The 24,530-nt window shown below is 43.8% G+C and overlaps 2 protein-coding genes and 1 non-coding gene across 8 annotated transcripts in view; 2 read left to right on the top strand and 1 right to left on the bottom strand.

The window, feature by feature from the left end:
* Positions 1-1,060: 1,060 nt before the first annotated feature.
* Positions 1,061-23,569, top strand: EI24 (EI24 autophagy associated transmembrane protein). 5 transcript variants are annotated; one of them, XM_053593147.1, is made up of 12 exons: positions 1,061-1,235; positions 5,981-6,093; positions 9,963-10,108; positions 10,520-10,580; positions 11,654-11,720; positions 12,225-12,349; positions 12,926-13,045; positions 13,949-14,060; positions 15,032-15,143; positions 15,871-15,945; positions 18,051-18,234; positions 21,966-23,553. In XM_053593147.1, exons 2-11 carry the CDS (start codon positions 6,052-6,054, stop codon positions 18,211-18,213), a joined length of 1,023 nt encoding a protein of 340 aa, XP_053449122.1. In that variant the 5' UTR covers positions 1,061-1,235; positions 5,981-6,051; the 3' UTR covers positions 18,214-18,234; positions 21,966-23,553. The 5 variants fall into 5 exon arrangements, with proteins under 5 accessions (XP_053449122.1, XP_053449121.1, XP_053449124.1 ...); XM_053593146.1 differs by having other exon boundaries at positions 18,051-23,564; XM_053593149.1 differs by lacking the exon at positions 18,051-18,234.
* On the bottom strand, positions 8,381-8,485 carry LOC128589347 (U6 spliceosomal RNA). The gene has a single exon (XR_008380940.1). It is a non-coding gene; the product is annotated as a U6 spliceosomal RNA (small nuclear RNA).
* Positions 23,570-23,855: 286 nt separating the features above from the next.
* The window catches only part of STT3A (STT3 oligosaccharyltransferase complex catalytic subunit A), a 30,348-nt gene continuing 29,673 nt past the window's right edge, over positions 23,856-24,530 (top strand). The window contains exon 1 of one of the 2 annotated variants that reach the window (XM_053593142.1): positions 23,856-23,920. The gene's annotated coding sequence lies outside the window, so the exon portion shown is untranslated. Of the gene's footprint in view, positions 23,921-24,429; positions 24,450-24,530 lie in introns of those variants that run through there. The other variant, XM_053593143.1, reaches the window with a different exon arrangement.

The following is a 24,530-nucleotide window of genomic DNA, read 5'->3' as shown; positions in this document are numbered from 1 at the left end:
ACGCCCGGCCTATCTTATCACATCTTAATTACCAATAGGAAATTTGTGAGAATACTCCTAGATCTCTTTTCACTGAAGATATTATTGCCCATCTCTGATAGGTGTTCTCCCTATAGAGTTTCCGTATATAAATCCTAGGTTGGATCAAGACTTCGTGGTTTCTACTCTTTTTGACTTCTGAATCCTTCATTCCCTTTCCACGTCTTGATAGTTTTAACTTCGCGTGTCTTCTGCCTTAGAAAGAAGGTAAAGTTTCAGCCTAAGGGTAGGGGACTATTTTATTTTATTCTATTTTATTTTATTTATTTATTTTTTTTGAGATTGAGTCTCCCTCTGTTACTCTGGGCAGCTTGCCCTTGTGTCATAGCTCACAGCAACTTCAAACTTTAGGGCTCAAGTGATCTTCTGGCCTCAGCCTTCCAAGTAGCTGGGACACCTGCTCAAGGACATCCAGGTGATTTTTCTGTTTTTAGTAGAGACCGGGTTTTGCTCTTGCTCAGGCTGGACTTGAACTTCTACGCTCAAGCAATCCGCCTTCCTTGGCCTCCCAGAGGATTATAGTTGTTAGCCACTGCGGCTGCTGGCTAGTTTATTGTAGAATGGGGCTGGAAGTTGCGCCAGGGAGTAGAGGCCAACACCTTCCCAGTACATAAAACTGGGAGAAATTCACGCGTCCTGAGTATTTGTTCTATCATGATCTGGACATTTGGGCCCCAAGTGAAGGTTGCACAAAGAGCTACTAGATGTAAGAATCTGATTCCGTAGGTGGCCCTAACAGTAGCAGGTCTAAACAAAGCCAAAGGGGGTGGAAAGGAGAGAAGAGATGGGGAGTGATAGGGGGTGGAACAGGGGAGAAAGACGAGCGACGCAGTTGAGTAAACCTGGATGGGCAAAGAAAGAACAGGACACGGGATCACTAGGTCAGGGAGGAGGTGAGGTGGTGGCGCCCGGCCGCCAGGCGGAGCCCGGAGTCTCCGATCCGACTACAATTCCCAGGCTGCGCCGCCCCGCGCCGCCTGCCCGCTCGGCCGCCGGGCCCCGCCCCCTCCGCCCCGGCGGCTCCTCCGCGCCGCCCGACTTCCCGGCGGCCCCGTGCGGCCCGGGCATGCCCAGTGCGGGCGCAGCGGCCCCGGCCCTGGGAGCGCCCGGGCGGAGCGGGCGGCCGGGCGCGGAGGAGCCGAGCGGCCCCGCGGAGCGCCAGGGGCCGGGCGGGCGCAGCGGCGGCGGAGCTGCCGGTGAGTGCGGGCTCGGCCGAGCCAGGTCCCCGCGTCGCCGCTCAGCCCATCCGGGCGGCAGGGGCCGGGAGGGCGTGCGGGGGACAGGCAGGGCAGGCCGGGCCGGATCGTGGGTTTGTGAGGCTCCCGGGGGCGGGGGCTGCGGGGCAGGGCCGGGGTGCGGGACACGGCCGGGGAGAGACGCCCCAGGTGCGGCGCGGCTATCTTTAGCTCTCCTTGTGACTGGGGGGAGAGTGGTCCGTCCGCATCTGGTGCACAGCTGTGCTTGGGGAGGCAGGCCAGTTTTCAGCCGAATTGTCTAGGAGTTATGGGGGAGACGGGACTGAGTGGGAAGCCTCGGATATGGTCCACGGAGCCCCCTGAGAAGTGAGGGTGTTTCCCTTCCCTGTACCTGGAGTGGGTTATGACAGCTTCCTGCTTTGTAGGGCTGGATTTAATGGCTCAGAAACGAAAGTGCGGGACTGTTTCTCAGCAGATGCTTAAGAGATTCTAATGACTGTTAGGGATTTAGTGGCCAGATGTATTTAAGGTTTAAGAGAGATTATTTGCCAATGAGATGCTCAGGTTAAACCAAAATCTTTGCTCAGCTTAAGTAAAAACTCTGGACCCAGGGGTAGAACACCGGGGTTCTGAAGTTTGCTGTAGCTGCCATTCACTCGCTGTAACTTTGGTCAAACTTGACTTTTGGGACTCAGTTTTCCCACCTGTTAAATGATATGAACCAGATGCATCTTAATTCAGTCCAGTTCTCTCGTAGGATTTCTCTGCTGTTCAGTCCGTGTGTGGATTCAGATTGTGGCAAGTTATTTTTGTTCATGCCTCAGCTATTTGTGAAACTGGATAATTCACCAAGTGTATTCTTGTAGGATCTCAGTATAGGAGTATATTGGAAGTTTCTTATCCTTCAAAGGCCACTGTTGGTCAGTGGATACTCTGCCACTCCGTACATGCAGAAGCCAGGTGTTAACTAAGGTTCAAGCACCACAGCTGTTCTGGCCTATGACAGACATATTTCAGGATCTCTGACAGTGCACTGTGAGAAATCCAGACTGTAATGGGCTTCCTTATATCTTAGTGGAATTAAGTTTATCTAGAATTTTAGTTTCTATTTTCATGTTGCGCTCTGTATTAAAAAAACCCCATGAATTAAACTCTTAATTTATAGATGAGAAAGTAGCTGCTTAAGAGGGTAGGTCTATGATAGTCTTTACAAGCATGTCATCACTGAGCATTTGCTGTTCACCAACCTAAGAGCCGTCCTTACCATAACCCTCAGAACAGTGTTGATACGGCTATATTTTTTTGTTTGTTTTTGAGATAGAGTCTCACCGTCATGCCCTCAGTAGAGTGCTGTGGCAACACAGCTCATAGCAACTTCAAACTCTTGGGCTTAAGCGATTGCCTGCCTCAGCCTCCCGAGTACCTGGGACTACAGGCACCCGCCACAATGCCCGGCTATTTTTTATTGCAGTTGTCATTGCTGTTTTAGCTGGCCAGGACCGGGTTCGAACCTGCTAGCCTAGGTGTACATGGCCAGCACCCTACCCACTGAACCACAGGCGCCGCCCCGATTATTTTCTTGTTGCAGTTGTCATTGTTGTTTAGCTGGCCCCGGCCGGGATTGAACCCACCAGACTCTGCATGTGGCTGGCGCCGTAACCACTGTACTACAGGTGCCGAACCGACATGGCTGTACTTACATGATTGGAACTCTGAAGTATTTGTTTTTAGGAGGGGAGAGTGGGAGTATTAACTTAAGTTTAATTAAGTTTCTTACCCTAGAAACTTCTTTATCTGAAGTGAGCCCATCTGTGTGGGATTTAACTTAAGGAGCAGATGGTATATGGTGTTTTGCAAGATGCCATCCTATTGCTGTATTCCCAGTTCCTCCAGCTCTGAGTGGCATTAGTCCATTTGGGTCAGTGAGGTGCTGTTTAAAGGTCAGGGGAAGTGTGCTTATGTTTTGAAATTTGAGATTTAGACAAGCTGCTTGTGTAATTCTGTTATTATAGTATGGTCATACATCTTAAATTGAGAATTCCAAAGCTTGGTTTGGGGGGTGGGTGGGGTTGGTAACTTTAGAATGTCAAGTTCTTAAAAAATTTCTGAAACTGGATTTTCTATTCATCTTTAAAAAAGTTAAATGAAAGAATAATATATATATTTCTTTTTTTTTTTTTTTTTTTTGGGGAGACAGTCTCTGTTGCCCCAGGCTAGAGAGTTGTGACATCCCAAGAGTGCTAGGATTACAGGTGTGAGCCACTGCACCCAGCTATAAGAATATTTTAAGAATATTTATACATATGAACTCTCAAGTTCTTAATTTTTTTTGAGAGACAGAATCTTACTCTGTTGCTCCAGGCTAGAGAGAACCATGACATCAGCCTAGTGTACAGCAACCTCATAACTCCTGGGTTCAGGCCATCCTCTTGTCTTATCCTCTCAGTAACTGGGAGCACAGGCACCCCAGCTCATTTTTCTATTTTTAGTAGAGACAGAATCTGGCTGTAGCTCAGGCTAGTCTTAAATTCCTGAGCGGAAGTGATCCTCCCACCTCAGCCTCTCAGAATGCTGGAAACAGAGGTGTGAGCCACTGTGCTGTCCTAGTTCTTAATTTTTTTTTTTTTTTAAATTTATTTACTTTTTTTTTTGTAGAGACAGAGTCTCACTTTATGGCCCTCGGTAGAGTGCCGTGGCCTCACACAGCTCACAGCAACCTCCAACTCCTGGGCTTAAGCGATTCTCTTGCCTCAGCCTCCCGAGTAACTGGGACTACAGGCGCCTGCCACAACGCCCGGCTATTTTTTGGTTGCAGTTTGGCTGGGGCCGGGTTTGAACCCGCCACCCTCGGTATATGGGGCTGGCGCCTTACCGACTGAGCCACAGGCGCCGCCCAGTTCTTAATTTTTTTTTTTTTTTTTTTGGCGGAGCCGGGTTTGAACCCACCACCTCTGGTAAATGGGGTCAGCGCCCTACTCCTCGAGCCACAGGCACCGCCCATAGTTCTTAATTTTTTAAACTAGATTTCCCATTCACCTAAGAAATAGTGAGAAAGCCTTACTTTTTTTATTATTATTATTATTTTATTTTCTTATTGTTAAATCATAGCTGTGTACATTAGTGCAATCAAGGGGTACAATGTGCTGGTTTCATATACAATCTGAAATATTCTCATCAAACTGTTCAACGTAGCCTTTATGCCATTTTCTTAGTTACTGTATGTAGGCATGTGTAGCCTTACTGTTTTAAGAGAGAGTGTGTGGGGGGTTTGCAGAAATTATCTAGCCATGTAACATGAAAAATAGTACTAACAATGACATGTATGTATCTATGAAGTTTGGGGATTCTACTTTATAATCCATTGTTAGTTGCATGTTTATTAAAGTTATGCATATATATTTGGAGGTCTTGGTACTTCCTTAAACTTTCCAGTGTGCTGGAAGGGTCTGTGTATGACAGAAATACATATTTAGTAATTACTTTTCTTTTTTTGAGGCAGAGTCTTACTAGGCCCTGGCTAGAGTGCCATGGCCTCATAGTTCACAGCAACCTCAAACTCCTGGGTTCAGGTGATTCTCCTGCTTCAGCCTCCCAAGTAGCTGGGACTACAGGCACCCACCACAAAGCCCAGCTAATTTTTTCTATTTTTTAGTAGAGATGAATTTTGTTCTTGCTCAGGCTAGTCTTGAACTCCTGAGCTCAGGCAATCCACCTGCCTTGGCCTCCCCAAGTACTAGGATTACAGGTGTGAGCCTCTAGGCCTGGCCTATATTTAATGACTTTTTTTTTTTGACAGAGTCTCACTCGCACCCATGGTAGAGTGCCTGGCTACTTTTTGTTGCAGTTGCCACTGCTGTTCTAGCTGGCTGGAGCTGGGTTTGAACCCACCACCCTTGGTATATGGGGCCAGCGCCCTACCCACCGAGCCACAGGTGCCTCCCTTATTTAATGACTTTTTAAAGAACTTTTTGGTTTTGTATTTTCATTCACATGTTTCAGTGTATACAGCAAGCATAAAAACTGCTTAACAGGCCCAGCTTGGTGGCTCGAGTGTAATCCTAGCACTCTCAGAGGCTGAGACAGAGGATCCCTTGAGGTCAGGTGTTTGAGACCAGCCTGAGCAATAAAAAGAGCAAGACCTTGTCTCTACTAAAAACAGACAGATCAGCCAGGTGTCATGGAGTGTGCCCATCGTCTCACTTATTCGGAGGCTGAGGCAGGAGGATTATTTGAGCCCAGGAGTTGGAGGTTGCTGAGCACCGGGTTTGACACCACTGCACTCTAACCCGGGCAACCCAGTGAGACTCTGTGTCTCAAACAAAGAAACTAAACCCCTAAAAATTAAACCTGCTTAATAGTCACACACCGATGGTTGGGGAGGAGTCGGTGACCTATGGGTCCCCTTGGGTTGTGACTATTTCAAGAGAATACTGAAATGTAATGGTCATCCAACTCTAATCCTTAAAAGTGCTTGGAATGTATGGGAGGGGCTAGTTAGAGACATGAAGCCTCAGAGAGCACTTTCCCCTGTGTAAAAGTGAAAGGGTAGTGAGTGATTAAAAAATAAAATTATGGAGTTTAGGTTTCCGCTATTGTAGTAATAGACTTGGTTAGTTCACTAATATCTGCTGAATTGCTAGAATCTACAGTTCTTCTGTTAGAGCTACAAGTATGTGAAGTCATCATGTAGAAATGTACATGAAGTAACTTTAAGATATTTCCCCCCCATTGTGCTCTGTTTCCAGGTCCTACATGATGAGAGATTTTGGGGTGCTTCTCTCTCCTCTGTGTAGTCGATAGTTGGGGTGGTGAAGAGATGGCTGACAGTGTCAAAACATTTCTCCAGGACCTGGCCAGGGTGAGTACATCTTGCACCTAGGAATTCATTCTCTCTCTCTCTCTTTTTTTTTTGGCTGAAGGAACTGATTAGAAAACCTTTAGCTGTTTGGAGGACAGCTATTATATTTGTTAGATCCTAGGCTACATTACTTAAGAGGTATTATCATGCATCTTGCAGGCACCTGGTAGACCTAACTGGTGAATATCTCTAGAATTAGATACCTGGTCAGCTGGGCTCGAGCTTTTTAGGAATATTTTTAGATTTACAGAAAAGTTGCAAGATAATACAGAGAATCCTTGGGTATCTTTCACTAGCTTCCCCTAAGGTTAACAAAGAACACCTTAGTGGCACCTTTGTCAAAACGAAAATGAGTATTAGTACAGTACTATTACATAAACTGCTTAATCTGGACTTAAATTACAGACCCTAACTTTTTGCGCCCCACTCTACAAGGTATGAGTGAGGAGGATGCTCCATAAAGATCTGCTCAGGATCTAGTCATTCAAAATACCAGTAGCACAAAACTTTACTACTCTGTGCGTGTCTGAAATTCTAATGTCCCCATTGTAACTCCACTTGCTTTATATCCAGGAGCAGAAGAGAGGCCAGTTCTTTGTTCGGTGGGAGAGTACAGAAAGGTTATTACCTCCCAGTAAAAGAGGGGAAATTGAAGGAGAGTCTTAGAAGGGCTCAAAAGACTTTATGTGATATGATCTACCTGTGATGCCTTTTACCTTCTTGTCTTGCCATTCTTGCGCTATGAAATTTCAACCCTGGATTGGTTCTACAGTGTGCTTTCTATACGTTGGCCCCATGACACTGTATGTGTCCTAGAGGGGGATTCCATCATCCTAGCACATACTAGACCCTTAGCCATTTGAACTTAACTGCCTCAGATTATTTGAAGTTTTCTTTATTAATTTTATTTTATTTTGAAGTTTTCTAATTAAAAGGAAAAATTGGGGTGGTACCTGTGGCTCAGTGGGTAGGGTGCCAGTCCCATATACCGAGGGTGGTAGGTTTGAACCTGGCCCCCGGCCAAACTGCAACAAACAAATAGCCGGGCGTTGTGGCGGGCGCCTGTAGTCCCAGCTACTCGGGAGGCTGAGGCAAGAGAATTGCCTAAGCCCAGGAGTTGGAGGTTGCTGTGAGCTGTGATGCCATGGCCCTCTACTGAGGGCGATAAAGTGAGCCTCTGTCTCAAAAAGAAAAAAAAAATCGGTGGAAGGTTTAGAAGATAAAAACAAAATTTAGACTAAAAATTACTCAGATAAAACAAGTCAGGGGCATACTGTGCTCATTTATGCTCCTATCAGAAGGTAGTACTTAAACTTGTCCATTTCCTCTGTATTCTTGCTATTATTTCTGAAATTTGTTTTGTCTAATGACAGAATGCCATCCATCCTTCAATCCTGTTTGGCCACTGCTCGCAGAATCCATTTTTCTGCCTTTGTAAAGAGTTGAATACCCCAGGGCTACCTACCACTCTGCTTTGGATATAAGCCTGTTGTGGCACTCATTAAACTATAATATAATTTCTGTTTACTTGTGTACCTTTGTGCTAAGTGAGCATTTCTATGTGACCAGTATATATAGCTCATAGAAGTTTCTCAATATGTGGTGGATGGATAAGTGAGTGCAGTTCCATAACAGTAACCATTCTGCTATCAGAGCTTTTCAAATATGGTTGGTAACTACCTCTGTTACTGGTTTTTATTTAAATTTATTTTTTATTTATACAGAGGGTGCCAAGAAAATATATACCTCTTATTTATTTATTTATTTTTTATTGTTGGGGATTCATTGAGGGTACAATAAGCTGGGTTATACTGATTGCAGTTGTTAGGTATAAAGTCCCTCTTGCAATCATGTCTTGCCCCCATAAAGTGTGACACACACCAAGGCCCCCAAAATATATACCTCTTAAGAAAGTAAAAAACTAGGGCTGGGTGCAGTGGCTGTGACTTTTAATCCTAGTACTCTGGGAAGCTGAGGTAGGTGGACTGCCTGAACTCACAGGTTGGGAGGGTGAGGCAGGAGGATCTCATGGGGACAGGAGCTGGAGGTTGCTGTGAGCTGTGATGCTAGGGTACTTTACTGAGGTTGACAAATGAAGCTCTGTCTCAAAAAAAAAAAAAAAAAAGAAAACTATACTAAATTTTTTTTAATTTCTCTATGCATTTATTATTAGCTATTATTAATGCAGAAAGGGGACAAAAAGCTCATAAACACTACACAATTTCACAAGACACATTGTGGAGTAAGGGGGAGTAACTGAGATGTATCAATAGTATCGGTATCCTAAAAAAATGTGGAACGCTTCACGAATTTGCATGTCATCCTTGCGCAGGGGCCATGCTAATCTTCTCTGTATCATTCCAATTTTAGTATACGTTTTGCCGAAGCGAGCACAACTGTACTAAATTTGTAATATTCAAGTCACGTTTGACTTCTGCAATTACAAGAGATGCTCATCATGACTTGTATTTGTCTTTTGTTATTGGTATATGTTGAACATAAAATTTTAATATATAGTTTCTCCTTGGTTTTTCTTTTTTTTTTTTGAGATAGTCTCACTTTGTCTCCCTGGGTAGAGTGCCATGGCATCATCGTAGCTCATAGCAACCTCAAACTGCTAGGCTCAAGTGATCCTCTTGCCTCAGCTCCAGAATAGCTGGGACTACTGGCACAACACCTGGCTAGTTTTTCTATTTTTAGTAGAGATGGGGTCTCGCTATTGCTCAGGCGGGTCTCAAACTTGCAAGCTCAAGTGATCCTCCCACCTCAGCCTCCCAGAGTGATTATAGGTGTGAGCCACGCTGCCTGGCCATTTTTTTCCCTCCTTAAATGTGTATAGTTTTTTGTCACCCTCTGTATATATTCATAGGATACAAGTACAGTTTTGCTACATTGATTTATTGCATTGTGATGAAGTCAGATACGTAAGGACATCCTTCTATCACTAGAGCAGCAAACTGTCCACTGTATAGACTCGACTTCCTCCTCTGTCTACACTCTTTAAGGACATTCTTGCCTCCAGCTGTGCTACCATTTTGCTTCTATTTTCTGTAAGTGCTTTTATCCTGGAGCTTTCCCACATTTTAATTATTTCTTTATGTGCCTCTCTCTTACCTTGGTTGTACTGTGGTCTACTCAGGAGGCTCTGGCAAGAGGATCACTTGAGCCCAAGAGTTTGAGGTTGCTGTGAGCTGTGATGCCACAGCACTCAACCCCAGGGTGATGGAGTGAGACACATTCTCAAAAAAAAAAATAATAATAATTGTTCTTTTGAAACATACATTGCATAATTAGAAATAAAGGGACATGATGTAGCAACTTGTTCTCAAATTATTTAGAAAAAAAGTGTATGCGTATATATGTATATATTAGTGATAAATATGGCAAAATATAAAACTAGCAAATAGGGAGAAAAGATATTTGGGAATTCTTCATTATTCTTGCAACTTTTCTATCAACTGGGGAATATTTAATGTATTTTTTTTTAGAAACAGTTTTATTTTGCCACCCTCGGTAGAGTGCCATGGCATCACAGCTCATAGCAACCTGCAGCTTTTGGGCTTAGGTGATTCTCTTGTCTCAGCCTCCCAAGTAGCTGGGACTACAGGCGCCTGCCACAACACCCAGCTATTTTTTGTTGCAGTTTGGCCGGGGCCAGGTTGGTATATGGGGACAGCACCCTACTCACTGAGCCACAGGTGCCGCCCAATTGGGGCGTATTTTAAAATTAAAAAACAAAAAAAACCAAAAACCCAAAAGGTACTTTAAGTCATATAGAAAAAGAAATACAGTGGCTTCCACTTTACTGTATGTACTTAAGTCTTCTCTGATCTATAATCTTCCTTTAAAAATAATATCCTTATCCATAGGGAATCAAAGACTCCATATGGGGTATTTGCACCATCTCAAAGTTAGATGCTCGAATCCAGCAAAAGAGAGAGGAGCAGCGCCGAAGAAGGGCAAGCAGTGTCCTGGCACAGAGGAGAGCCCAGAGCACGGAGCGGAAGCAAGAGAGGTGAGGAGTGCTGGCCACAAACTCCCAGGCAGAGAGGACCCTGCATACAGAGTGACTTGAAGTTCATTAATTAGTTTTGTGCTTTCTCCAAGAAAATGTTATACGTGGTTCCCCCCCTGGTATTTGACTTAAAATAGGATCTAGCAATAATCCTTGCTCAGATGGTGTTTAAGAAAACCCCCAACTTTCTCAATTTTCTTTAACCTGAGATTTTAGGGAAAAAAAAACAAAAACTGGCTCCCCAGAATATTTTTAGCTTTTTCTCACTGACTGATGTTAGACCAGTAGGAGAATGTTAGGTGCTGCGAAATAATATGGTACCAACAAAAGGTGTGAAATGGAGAGCTTCTGAATGACAGTTAGGAAACAACCTGTACGCTTTGTAACCTAAACACGTGTGGTCTTTTTCAGTGAGCCACGTATTGTTAGTAGAATTTTCCAGTGTTGTGCTTGGAATGGTGGAGTATTCTGGGTAAGTTCTTTGATTTTTTTCCCCACAAATTCCAGCTCCCTTATAAGCATCTTCAGATTGTTGCCAGATTGATATTTCTCAATGTTTAGGAATCTAACCCAGGATTCTGCATAGATAGCCCTGAATATACTTAATGTATATTCTGTTGTTTGGGCTACAGTGCACTGGAATCATCATAGCTCAAGGCAACTTCAGTTTCCTGGGCTCAAGTGATCCTTCTGCCTCAGCCTTCCAAGTAGCTGGGCTACAGGCTTATGCATCACCATGCCCACCTAATTTTTCTATTTTTGGCAGAGATAGGGTCTCACCATGTTGTTCAGGCTGGTCTCAAATCCCTGGCTTCAAGCAATCCTCCTGCCTTGACCTTCCAGAGTGCTTGGATTACAGGCATGAGCCACCATGTCTGGCCTATATACTTTTATTTATTTACTTACATGACTCACTCACAAGTTTTAGCATTGTTAGGTTTATAGGTAGCAATTTCTCTTGACACTGTCTGGACATTTTGAGGTAAGATCAACAATGGGGATCAAAAGGAAAGAAGGGATACGACTGGAGAAGAGCAAAGTTCGCACTGTTTCTGGTCGTAGTGATTGACTAGAATTGATTACTATTGAAACTCATAGCTGAAAAGTCTGCCTACCATTAACTGAGACGTAACACAGGCTTAAGTGAAATTTTGGTACACTGAAGAACAGGTATTTAATATTTCCTTTGACTTGGAATTCAGTGTAATTCAGCTCATCTTAATCTAAACATTTCACAGATGTTTTTGGCTGTCGGCTTTAGATTTAGTCAGTAAGCATTACTTTATACTTAGTATTCAGGCTAAAATACTGGCACATACTATTTGAAATTTTCTTCTGTATTCCCAGAAGTTTTACTGTTTCACGGCATCAGGTTTGTACCTTTCAACTGGAGTAACGGGAAATAGAAACAGGTCCAATTTTCAGTGCTTTTTCAGACCTTCTAATTTATAAAAGGTACTCACATGTATAAAATCATTACACTGAAACTTGCAATGCTTTTTTTAAAGAAAGTCTTTTGATGTTTACCTTGTTTCTTTTCTTTAGTGTAGTCTCCTCTTATTTTATCGAATGTTTATTCCTGGGCTTCAGTATGTAACAGCCCTAATTATCGGTAAGCATATTATTATATATCTTGTTCCTTGTCTGCTGGGTGGGAGGTGGAAGATGATAGTTCTAGTTTCCCTCAGTTTATGGAACATTTTCTATGTACTGGGAGCTTTAGATGTTTTTAACTTATTGATCACCTTTTGGGATGGGTACTATTCATTTTATGAATGAAGAAATGGAAGTTACCAAGGTTAAAACATTAGAAAGTGGCAGAGCTGGGATTTGAACCCAGGTGATTTCCTGCATATTGTATACTGAGAATCACTGGCATCTCAGTCACCACCCTGCAAGCAAGTTTGTTTTAAGGTAAGCAGCACATATCTATGGTTACTCTGAATTGGAGTTGTGGCCAGACTGTGCTGTGTCTGTTATGAATTAGACTCTTAGAGCTAGGTATAGTCATGTGCTGACAGGAAAGAACAGTCACAAAATAGAAGTTTCACATTTGGTCTTCTGGTGTTCCAGTTGTCCAGTTAAGCTAATAACTCGTTTCCCTTTTTTTTTTTAGGTGATCCATCACTGCATGGAGTTTTTTGGTCCTGGCTGGAATTCTTCCTCACGTCAATTTTCAGCGCTCTCTGGGTGCTCCCCCTGTTTGTGCTGAGCAAAGTCGTAAATGCCATTTGGTTTCAGGTAGGTCCAAGACAGAATAGAGTCTGGTACCTGCAGCATGATGGGTTGACAGCCTGTAAAGTTACTAGCCATATAGGGACTATTTTCAACCTTGACCTTTCTTGGCCAAGAAGCTAGTGGGTGATCTTTGTGTTCATCTCATTGCTAGATGTCTTGGGGCTTTTCTTACCCGGCAGTTCTTTCTTTCTTCTTTGTTTTTTTCTTTGAGACAGAGTCTCTTTTGCCCTGGGTAGAGTGCCCTGGTGTCAGCATAGCTCACAGCAACCTCAAACTCCTGGGGTCAAGTGACCCTTCTTGCCTCACCCTCCAGAGTAGCTGGGACTATAGTTGCTGGCATGACTCCTGGCTGGTTTTCTATTTTTAGTAGAGATAGGATCTCTCTTGCTCAGGCTGGTCTTGAACTCCTGAACTCAAGCAGTTCACCTGGCTCGGCCTCCCAGAGTGCTAGGATTATAGGCATAAGCCATGGCATGCGGCCCTTATCTGGCAGGTCTAGTGGCAGACCAGTGGCATTAGCTATGGAGGTGGATACCAAAGTCGTTTGGTTAATGTTTTGCTGTATATTCTCTGTTACAGGATATAGCTGACCTGGCATTTGAGGTATCAGGGAGGAGACCTCATCCATTCCCCAGTGTCAGTAAAATAATTGCTGACATGCTTTTCAACCTTTTGTTGCAGGCTCTTTTCCTTATCCAGGTGAGACTGGCCTTCTGGGCACAAGGGCAGATTTATTTATTTGTTTATTTATTTGTTTGTTTGCTTTTGAGGCAGGGCCTTAAACTGTTGCCCTGGGTAGAGTGCTGTGGTGTTCATAGCTCACAGCAACCTCCAATTCTTTTTTTTTTTTTTTTTGTAGAGACAGAGTCTCACTTTATCACCCTTGGTAGAGTGCTGTGGCATCACAGCTCGCAGCAACCTCCAACTCCTGGGCTTAGGCGATTCTCTTACTTCAGCTTCCCAGTAGCTGGGACTACAGGCGCCACCAAAGAACGCCTGGCTGTTCTTTTGTTACAGTTTGCCTGGGGCTGGGTTCGAACCCACCACCCTCGGTATATGTGGCCGGCGCTCTACCCACTGAGCCACAGGTGCTGCCTTGCAACCTCCAATTCTTGTGCTCAAGTGATCCTCTTGCCTTAGTTTTTCTGTGTTTAGTAGAGATGGGGGTCTCGCTTTTTGTTCAGGCTGGTCTCAAACCTGTGAGCTCAAGCAATCCACCCATCTCAGCCTTCCAGAGTGCTAGTATTACATACAGGCATGAGCCACCTTGCCCAGCCAAGGGCAGATTTATTTAAAAAAAAAAAAAAAGTTTCACTAGAAGGCGCTACACAAAGACAGGGTATGGTATATTTATATGGGGGTATATATGTTTTGTGGGAGGTATTGATTTTTAAATAATTTTTTCATGGAAATGAGAGAATTTAACAATTATGAAATTAATAAGAAACATGAATTTACCTGCTTTTCCCTGCCACTCTGCGTATTTTATTCAGAAACTTGAAGCATCTAGGAAGCTATCTTAGTGATTATTGGAGGGTGGTGGGTGAATGGTGTTAGGTCTCTGAAGCTTTGCAATTAAGATTTACCATATTTATTCTCCAGGGAATGTTCGTGAGCCTCTTCCCTATCCATCTTGTTGGTCAGCTGGTTAGTCTCCTTCATATGTCCCTTCTGTACTCACTATATTGCTTTGAATATCGTTGGTTCAATAAAGGTGAGTCCATCTAATGAAACCTGGAACATTGAGGCTTATTAGGAAATGCTATTGCTAAGCAGACTTTTTTTTTTTAAATCTCAGAATATCGTGGAGGTAAACACATTTTGGTTACCTGGTTTGCTTTTTTTTTTTTTAGACAGTGTCTCACTTGTGGTCTTATATCATTCCCTTTTTGCTACTTGATGTGATAAATCTTCTGATGGGGCTGTAAGATGACATAAATGAGCCCGAGGTCTAAATTGAGGAAATGAAACTGATGTCTGCACACCAATATTTTGGGATCTTTTCAAAAGACCTTAGTATGGGGGCGGTGCCTGTGGCTCAAGGAGTAGGGCACCGGCCCCATATGTCGGAGGTGGTGGGTTCAAACCCAGCCCCGGCCAATAAAAAAAAAAAAAAAAAAACAAAAGACCTTAGTATGTTTATCTGGGTATGTGTGGTTGAAAGATATTAACAGATTTGGGCTCAGCACTTACAGCTTAGCAACTAGGGTGCCAGCCACATACACCGGAGCTGGCAGGTTCGAATCCAGACCGGGCCTGCCAAACAACAATGACAGCTACATCCAAAAAATAGCCTGGTGTTGTGGTGGGCGCCTGTAGTCCCAGCTACTTGGGAGGCCAAGGCGAGAGAATTGCTTAAGCCCAAGAGTTAGAGGTTGCTGTGAGCTGTGACACCACGGCTCTCTACTGAGGGTGACAAAGTAAGATTCTGTCTCAAAAAAAAAAAAGTAAAGATATTAACAGATCTGTACAGAATAGCATCCTTTTTATTTAACTTACTGTTTTGTTCCAAATTAATCCTGACAAAGGAAGCTGGTGCTGAAATTTGCAATTCTATGCTTTAGCTGTGTTCTCAATGGTAGATCTGTACCTAAAATTCTAGTCTCAAATATTTTGTCTAGCATAGTTGTTTAGCTACTTGGTAAAAAAGAAACATATCTAATTGTATTTGCTTCATTCTTTTAGGAATTGAAATGCACCAACGGTTGTCAAACATAGAAAGGAACTGGCCTTACTACTTTGGCTTTGGTTTGCCGTTGGCTTTTCTCACTGCAATGCAGTCCTCATACATTATCAGGTAATTTGGCTGGGGAGATTCGAAGGAAACAAGTAAAAATAAAAGTTCATGTAGTAAGCAGCTATTATTTGCTTGGTTCTATGCTATACATTCTATATTCTTTTTTTTTTTTAATTAAAAATTATTTTATTTTTTATTTTTTTTGAGACAGAGCCTCAAGCTGTCACCCTAGGTAGAGTGCCCTGGCATCACAGTTCACAGCAATCTCCAACTCCTGGGCTCAAGCGATTCTCTTGCCTCTGCCTCCCAAGTAGCTGGAACCACAGGCGCCCACCACAACCCCCAGCTATTTTTTGGTTGCAGCTGTCATTGTTGTTTGGTGGGCCCACGCTGGATTCGAACCTGCCAGCTCAGGTGTACGTGGCTGGCGCCTTAGCCGCTTGAGCCACAGGAGCCGAGCCTATACATTCTATGTTCTTATTAGAACTTCAGGAGGCCTATAGGACTTTTCCCCATGGCAGAGTCGTACACATTTGTCAGTTAGCATTAAAATCTAGTCCATCTATCCTCATGTCCCTTGTTCTTCCTCCTGTGATTCCTCCTGGTACTGTGTTAAACATGCCCCATGTGACAAATCTTTTGTTCTTTCTGAAAGGTGTGTCTCTTCATATAAAGGTTTTATCAAACCATGATGTTTATACTGGAGGCAAAGGAATTTGGGGCTTCTAATATCATCAAACTTGTGGCTGTTATGAAGGTGACTAATTCTATTCTCTCTTTTTAATAGTGGCTGCCTTTTCTCCATCCTCTTTCCTTTATTCATTATCAGCGCCAATGAGGCAAAGACCCCTGGAAAAGCATAGTAAGTATTAACCAATCAGCAAAGACCCCTGTATTAGCCGATCAGTGAAATTTTTACTTTGTGAAGGATGGGGGTGATTGGGGTGGTAACTCAAGAATTAGATCAAGTGAGCCGTTTTTTTTCTTTTAAATAACTTGTTAACATTGCAGGAAAGCCTTACTATACAAGTTTAAAGAGAGAAGAACACTTCTAAGATACATCTCAAACTTTTTCCTATGATATGTACATTATTATATATTTCTTTTTTTTTTTTTTTGCAGTTTTTGGCCAGGGCTGGGTTTGAACCCGCCACCTCCGGCATATGGGGCCGGTGCCCTACCCCTCTGAGCCACAGGCGCCACCCTATTATATATTTCTTTCTTTCTTTTTTTTTTTTTTTTTGTAGAGATAGAGTTTCACTTTATTGCCCTTGGTAGAGTGCTATGGCATCACACAGCTCACAGCAACCTCCAACTCCTGGGCTTAGGCGATTCTCCTGCCTCAGCCTCCCGAGTAGCTGGGACTACAGGTGCCCACCACAATGCCCGGCTATTTTTTTGTTGCAGTTTGGCCAGGGCTGGGTTTGAACCCGCCACCCTCGGCATATGGGGCTGGCGCCCTGCTCACTGAGCCACAGGCGCCGTCCTATTATATATTTCTAAGAATTGATTCTGTTACATATATTTTTTTCTTTTTTCTTTTCTTTTCTTTTTTTTGAGATAGAATCTCATTTTGTTGCCCAGATTAGAATGCTGTGGTGTCATCACAGCTCATAGCAATGTCAAACTCTTGGGCTCAAGAGGTCCTCTTGCTTCAGCCTCCCAAGTAGCTGGGACTACAGGTACCTGATGCACCTGGCTGATTTTTTCTTTTTTTTTTTTGGTAGAGACAGAGTCTCACTTTATTGCCCTTGGTAGGATGCTGTGGCGTCACACTGCTCACAGCAACCTCCAACTTCTGGGCTTAGGCGATTCTGTTGCCTCAGCCTTCCGAGTAGCTGAGACTACAGGCGCCTGCTACAACGCTTGGCTATTTTTTTGTTGCAGTTTGGCCGGGGCTGGGTTTGAACCAGCCACCCTCAGTATATGAGGCCAGCACCCTGCCCACTAAGCCACAGGCACCACCCCTGGCTTAGTTTTTCTATTTTTGGTGGAGACAAGGTCTCACTCTTGCTCAAGTTGGTCTCAACACCTGAGCTCGTGATCCTCCTGCCTCAGCCTCCCAGAGTGCTAGAATTTCAGGTGTGAGCCACCATGCCTAGCATATATAGTCTTAATATTTAAAAACTCACTGAATATAAGGCATTTGGAAACATCCGTAGTTAGGCTCATTTTTGAGAGAATGGCCAGCTTTTCTAAAAAGTTGTGGGCTATATGATGTGGTTATATGTGAGTTTATTGATAATATAAAATATTTTAAAAGGAATTTTTAGCAATAATAACACCACTGTAAAATTTTTATCACTTCAAGGAACAGGTTAGGCATTTTTTTTTTGTTTTTTTGTAGTTTTTTGCCGGGGTCGGGATCGAACCTGCCACCTCTAGTATATGGGGAAGGCGCCCTACTCCTTGAGCCACAGGCGTCACATAGACATTTAATCTTTGAACAATTTTAGTTAAGTCAAGGAAGAATTTTGGGTATGTTTTGGGTTTTTGCATACTCTTGCTATCCAGCAGTGCTCACTGTGTTATCTTAGGAGGGATAATTGACTTTCTCTTGAAACTCTTTTTGAAACAAGAGATTGCATATGATATCTTCAGAAATAGCTTGAAGTTTATGCCCTAAAGCCGACCATAGAAAAGTACTTACTGAGTCAGAATTAATCTGAAATACAACTTTATTTCCTCCAAGAGTCCCAATATTTAAAAACTGGTGATTCCATTGCACTCATGGTAATAGCAGGACCCAGTAGGTTTTTTACCTTTTTTCGGTAGCCAAAATGCAAAGGCCCCAGTGCATTTTTTAGTTGCTTTTCCGGCCCCTTTGTGTAATATCCTTACTTCCTTGATCAATTTCAGTCTTTCCTGTGTAGTTTTTAATTTAGTGTAGTCAAATAAGCTGTTACATAACTGACATGATAATTTTGATCACTGGGAAGCCGAGAAGTTACGTCTCTTATCTTTTAGCCTCTTCCAGTTGCGACTCTTCTCCTTGGTGGTCTTCTTGAGTAACCGACTCTTCCACAAGACAGTGTACCTGCAGTCTGCCCTGAGCAGCTCAACCTCTGCAGAGACGTTCCCTTCGCCACATCCATCTCCTGCCAAACCGAAAGCTGCTGCAGGCCACTGAGCTCCCTGCCACCCAAAGGGGGTGGGTGGGAGGGGAGGGAGGCTGCCAAGGGCCTTCTGCATATTCACTTCTCTCTGAGGAATTGGAAGGTTTGTCTCTGGTGCACATGAGGCAGAATCTTCCTGACATTAATGTGTGGATTCTTAACACCACCTGAGTCTGAAAGGACCACAGGTTTTTCTGCAGCTATTTTCTAGCCTTTGCCATCCCCTGTGCTGTGCCTGGATTTCGTTTTGTCCCTGTGCTATTTACCCTCCTCCTTTCCTGCCTTCCACCACCCTTGGATGAATGGGTTTTGTAATTCTAGCTGTTGTATTTTGTGGATTTGTTATTTTTGTTGTTTTTCTGTGAAGCACATACATTGGATGTGGGAGGTAAAGGAGGATCTCAGTTGCTCCTGGTCACTCCTGTTTTAGCCATCACTGTCTTGTTTCTTGTAACTCAGGTTAGGATTTGGTCTCTCTTGCTCTACTGCAAAAAAAAAAAAAAAAAAAGAAAAAGAAAAAAAGAGCCTGAAGAGATGAAGAGATGAGTGGGACAGGAGGAAAGACCTCACAGCCCGACCCTCTAGGTTTTGGAGTGATTTTTTTTCTTCCCCATGAAGGGGAAAAAGCTTATTTCACTGGTACATTATAGCCCCTCAGTTTGGGGAGGTACCAATTTTGGCAAGTGCCACTGCAACACAATACTCAGAGACCTGAACTTTTAAACTCTGGGGGAACAGAAATTTATGGTTGGCCACTGCCGGGTCTGTCTGGTATTGCAGAGGAATATCGGGGGCTGCAAATAGGAACTGAAGGGGTAAACTTACTAAACCCATGGCATCCTGTGATTGGTTGGTATTCCTGTTATGAGAGACTAAATATGGGGCTAACGTCAAAATACTTGTACAATTTTAAAATTTCACAATTAAACGTGAGCTGGTTTCCCACAAAGCGTGTAGTGGTTGAATTTACAGATTATGACATTGAGAAATGTATTTGTGGAACACAAAACTTTCTGTCAGGTAATTTAGTTACAGTTTTCAGAGATTTTCCATGAAACACGTTCCTTGAGAAAGTTTGGATTCTATGATTATAAACATGTTTACATTTGTGAACGACTCTGGGATTGCTGAGTTTTTTGTTCTAGTCTATATGTCCATCTGTACCATGTATTCATGAGGGAGATGGACTCTTCTAGATTCCAGTGTATTCAACATTCCATTAGTCAAGGGGAGAGATCAAGCATTTGATTAAAAGAAACCTTTACTGGGTGGCACCCGTAGCTCAGAGGGTAGGGTACCAGCCAGATAGACCCAGGCTGGCCTGTTCAAACTCAGCCCGGGCCAGCTAAACAACACTGACAACTGCAACAAAAAAAATAGCTGAGCATTGTGGCAGGCGCCTGTAGTCCCAGGTACTTGGGAGGTTGAGGCAGGAGAATCACTTAAGCCCAAGAGTTTGAGGTTGATGTGAGCTGTGACGCCATGGCACTCTACCGAGGGTGACATAATGAGATTCTGTCTCAAAAACAGAAAACCCCAAAAACCTTTACTATGTGCGAGATGAAATGTGGGATTAAAAAAAAATTGGTGTTGGCAGTTACAAACCAAGTTTGAAGTGCTTATGCAATTGATGGAAGGAGGCTTTTAAAACAGTGGGCATCTGGCTCGGCACCTGTGGCTCAAGCGGCTCAGGTGCCAGCCACATACACTTGAGCTGGCGAGTTCGAATCCAGCCCTGGCCCGCCCAACAACAATGATGGCTGCAACCAAAAAATAGCCGGGCATTGTGGCGGGCGCCTGTAGTCCCAGCTACTTGGGAGACGGAGGCAGGAGAATCGCTTGAGCCCAGGACTTGGAAGTTGCTGTGAGCTGTGATGCTATGGCACTCTACCTAGGGCGACAGCTTGAGGCTCTGTCTCAAAAAAAAAAAAAAAAAAAGAAGAAAACCAGTGGGCATCTTTGAAGTGATCATGGTTTCTAGCTTGTGCACAAAAAATCGTAAGACTGGGCGATGCCTATGACTCAACAGACTAGGGCGCCGGCTGGAGGTGGCGAGTTCAAACCCTGCCCCAGCCAAAAACTGCCAAAAAAAAAAAAAAATCTTAAAGGCAATTTGAAATAGGATTTACTTTCAGTATTCCCCTATGGCATCTCTGGTCATTTGACAATAGTATTGCACAGAACTACTTCCAGGTTGCTTTGGGAGTGGTTTGAAGAAGACCTTAGTATTTCGTCAGTTTGTAACTGATCAGTAGTTTCCTTGTTTAAGCTTAGTTTTTGAAACTCAGGTTTAAAAATAACATTAGTTATTTAAGTAGCCACCTCTTTACTGCCTAAAATTTGTGTTTGAACATGTAGAAGCATTTCAGTTTAGAAGGGTGAGGGAGGTTGAGGGGATGAAGGAACATGATTTTATACTTGGCACTGTGCCTGGCTATTGAAACTACCTGAAGTTTAAGTGACTACTTGAGGAATCACCAATGTTTTATTAGTGTAATTAAGAGGCAAACCCTGTATAAAGTCTAAATTAGGTATATCTATATTAATAGATAAGATACATGGTAACACTCTGAAATGATCAGTGCACACAAAACAATTTTTTTTGCCTTTTACTAGGGTATGGGCACAGAGAACAGTGATTAGGAAATTGGTATTGAAGAGAGACTAGGTTCTGATTTTACTAAGTTCAGAATGGCAGTTTGAGGCAGACTAATAATTTGTAACCAGGCTTGGCGCCTGTAGCTCAGTGGCTAGAGTGGCAGCCATGTACACTGGAGCTGGTGGGTTTGAACCTAGCCCAGGCCTGCCAAATAATAATGACAACAAGAACCAAAAAATAGCCGGGCATTGTGGTGGTCACTTGTAGTCACAGCTACTTGGGAGGCTGAGGCAAGAGAATCGCTTAAGCCCAAGAGTTTGTGGTTCCTGTGAGCTGTGATGCCATGGCACTCTACCCAGGGTGACAGCTTGAGACTGTCTCAAAAAAAAAAAAATCCATTAAAAATGAAAAATAAATCCAAGAAATAGAAATATGTCTTATTAAAGCACTGGAATCTGTAAGTGCATTGCGGGGAAAGCCCAGTAATACAGCTTTGTAGCACACTTAGAGGTGGGTTCTACCAAAAATGAGTTCCAGGAAGAACATGCTCAGATACTGGTTAACTCTGGTACGCTACAGATGAGATGAAGACTTTTTTTTTATTTCTGGAGGCAGTCTTGGATAGAGTGCAGTGGCATAATCATAGCTCACTGCAACCTCAAACTTCTGGGCTCAACTGATTTTGCTGCCTCAGCCTTCCAGTACTGGGACTACAGCATGTACTACCCAGTCTGCTATTTTTTTCTATTTTTAGTAGAGACAGGGTCTTGATCTTGCTCAGAGTGGTCTCCAACTGCTGGCCTCAAGTAATCCAAAGTTCTAGCATTACAGGTGTGTGCCACCATACCCAGCCTCCATGTAGTTCTTTTGATCAAAGATACAGAAGAAAAGTAAATCAACAATTCAGGAAAGACAAAAAGCTCTACAAGAAAGTCATGATTCCTAGAAGGCATTCTTTTAAGTAACTGATAGAATAAGTAAAAAGAGTGATTTCTGAAACAATTGAGGTCAGAACTTATGGTCTGGCAAGTCAGGAGAGTGGAGGATTAACTGATACACTAAATTCATGTAAAATCTCTAGGTTTATTTGTAATAATTATAACAATACAGGTGGCCATAAGTTTATGTATTTCTGACATATTTTCCTTACTTTGATTTTATTTATAGATAAGCCTTTCTTCATAACTGGCATCAAAGACTCATCCTTGGCTGGGAGCAGTGACTTGTGCTTGTAATCCTCGCACTCTGGGAAGCCAAGGTGGGTGGATTGCTTCAGCTCACCAGCCTGAGCAAAAGTGAGACCCTGTCTCTACTAAAAATAGAAAAACTGAGGCAAGAGGATCGCTTGAGTCCAGGAGTTGGAGGTTACTGTGAGCTATGATGCCATAACACTCTACCCAGGGTGACAGCTTGAGACACTGTATAAAAAAAAGGACTCATCCTTAAATAGGCTTAGATTTTAGATTCTGTTCAACAGTATATTTTGATTTTTTAAAATTTCAGATTAATGTGAGGGTACAATTAGGTTACAATGTTTGCATTTGTTAGGTAGAGTTCCCCACCGAGTATATTTTGACTTCTGAGAAAGTTGACTTCATCACTTAGAACTTAACATATTCCCTTTAAGAAACGTTCAATAATTTAATTAACGAGAACCCCAACATCTTAACATTTTTCTGTAAATCTTTCTACCATGATTGCATTAATGTACACAGCTATGATTTAATAAAAAAATCTAATTTTAATACCCTCCCCTCTTTGTAAAGAGAAAACTCTTGCTTTGCAGAAGCATTTACTTAAAGTTCTGTATTGCCTTCCGGTTCAGCTTCAGTTGCCTTCTGTTAAAGTTACACTGAATATTTAAAGTCAAAATTTTATTGAATCATAATGTTCTGAGATGAGCCTGGTTATGTGAATTTTTTAAAAAACACCCATGATTTTAAAGCACTGATTTAAATAATGTGCTTTCATTAAGTGTAATCAGTTCACTTCACTGGACAGTACAAGGGAAGGTGAGTGGTGCTCGCACCATATTTGAACAGTTGCTGGATGTCCCATTCTCTTTTGCGTAGCCTTTGCTTACTGAGACAAGAATCAGAGACGACGGAATTGCTGCTCAAACATCCGTCCTCTTCCCTTCGCTCAGCAATGTTTTTCTTTTTTCCGTGGGGGAGGACAGGGGGCAGAGAGGCAAGTAGGGAGAGGAGGCAAGGGTAGGGAAAGCAGCTCTTTCTGGCAGGTATGGGTATGGCGGGGTTGCCTCCCGATACCCTCGATGAATCCCGTCTACCGCTAGGGAGGAGACCTTTGTCTCAGCTGGGCGGGGGCGATGCTTCCAGCTTCACCCCGCCAGTCCCTTCAGGCTTTTGCACGCTCTTTCACCACGCCAGGGGCTGAAGACAAGGAAGTGCCCGGTGAAATCTGTCAGGTTCCCAGATCTACGAGTTACCGGAGTACAGCAGCTAACAGTCATCTCCGGAGCCAAAGGTCACACACATCTGTACAAGAACGGAACCGTCTGGACCACGTAGCATTTGAGTTTTCTTTGAGAACAGGCGGTAAATTCTTCCGTCCTCTCCTTTCACCTTATATTCTATAATGATCAATTTCTACCTTACAAAAAAAAAAAATTCCTCAAAAACGAAGACGAACGACTTCACAGCAGATGTGAGGTATCTGCCTATTCCACTGCAGCGCGGTTTCCGCTTCCGGTCATGTGACCCGCCAACGGGTCCACACGTTCCCACCGCTCCGGCTGCTCAGTCCGTAGATCGACACGTAACTTCTCGGCCCTCAACCAAACTGCTCGCGGTGCGTTCTTTCCGCGCTCTCGACTCTCAGGAGCAGGCCTATGACAGCTCGGCGGGAGTGCACAGTCCCGCCTCCAGACTGCTAAGTGACGGCTGAGTTGACCAATTACAAAGTGGGAGCGCGGCGCGGTCCACGCCTCCGAGTCTGATAGACAGTCCCTCAATCCTATCGCTCTTCCAAAGTATCGTATTGGTCCGGAGCCAACCAATCGGAACCAGTCTGAGAGGTGAACCCGCTCCCTGCCAGGGTTGGGTGCGCTCCTGAACGGATGGCAGAAGAAGCCGAGCGGTTTGCTTAGGAACGCCGGCTAGGTGAGAAGGCCTTGGGATGGGACTTGAGAATTAGCGGCAGATGCAGCGGAGGCCGTTGGTGGGCCTGAACGGATTGCGGGAGGCAGGGCTTTCAGAGGGCGTGGAGAGTAGAGTTTAGGGCCTTGCAGAGGAGGGGGCGTGGGGTTTGATGTGAGACAGCCTGGAGGGAAGGATGTGAAGGTGTGCGGAGGGGACGTAGGATGGGGAGTGGGGATGGGGCATGCGCTTACGCCAGGAGGGCGTAGGAAAGAATCAGTCTTGGGACTATTCCCCCCGTGCCGAGGTGCTCGAGGTGGTGGGTTGACCCTCGGTGGGTGGTGTCCGAGGTGGTCAGTTTTATGAGGGTGGGAAAGAGGCGGAGGTGGAACCTGCAGGAGAGAGGAGGAGGGAGGGGCAGGGGAATAAAGGAGTCTGAGAGGGCGCGGAAACGTGGGTATGAAAACTGGGGTGGGGAAGTTGCAGTCTGGGAAACGAACAAGAATCGGACTTTCAGGACACAGTTGAGAACACGCTAAGTGCGTTAAGAAAAGTATGTTCACTCTTATTTACTTTGGTGACGCCCAAAGTGATTACGGAGCACAGGATGAAAACTCAACTCGCGGCCCTGCCT

The sequence above is a fragment of the Nycticebus coucang genome, chromosome 6 (assembly GCF_027406575.1).
Source record: "Nycticebus coucang isolate mNycCou1 chromosome 6, mNycCou1.pri, whole genome shotgun sequence".
Taxonomy (NCBI): domain Eukaryota; kingdom Metazoa; phylum Chordata; class Mammalia; order Primates; family Lorisidae; genus Nycticebus; species Nycticebus coucang.
Note: the sequence above shows the minus strand (reverse complement) of the source record. Positions and strands in the feature narration are given on the sequence as shown.

Coding starts and splice junctions, on each gene's coding strand:
- EI24 (XM_053593150.1), top strand. CDS start 6,052: ATGGCTGACAGTGTCAAAACATTTCTCCAGGACCTGGCCAGG. Junction 13,046..13,948: donor AGGCTCTTTTCCTTATCCAG/GTGAGACTGGCC, acceptor TTTATTCTCCAG/GGAATGTTCGTGAGCCTCTT. Junction 15,144..15,870: donor CAGTCCTCATACATTATCAG/GTAATTTGGCTG, acceptor TCTTTTTAATAG/TGGCTGCCTTTTCTCCATCC.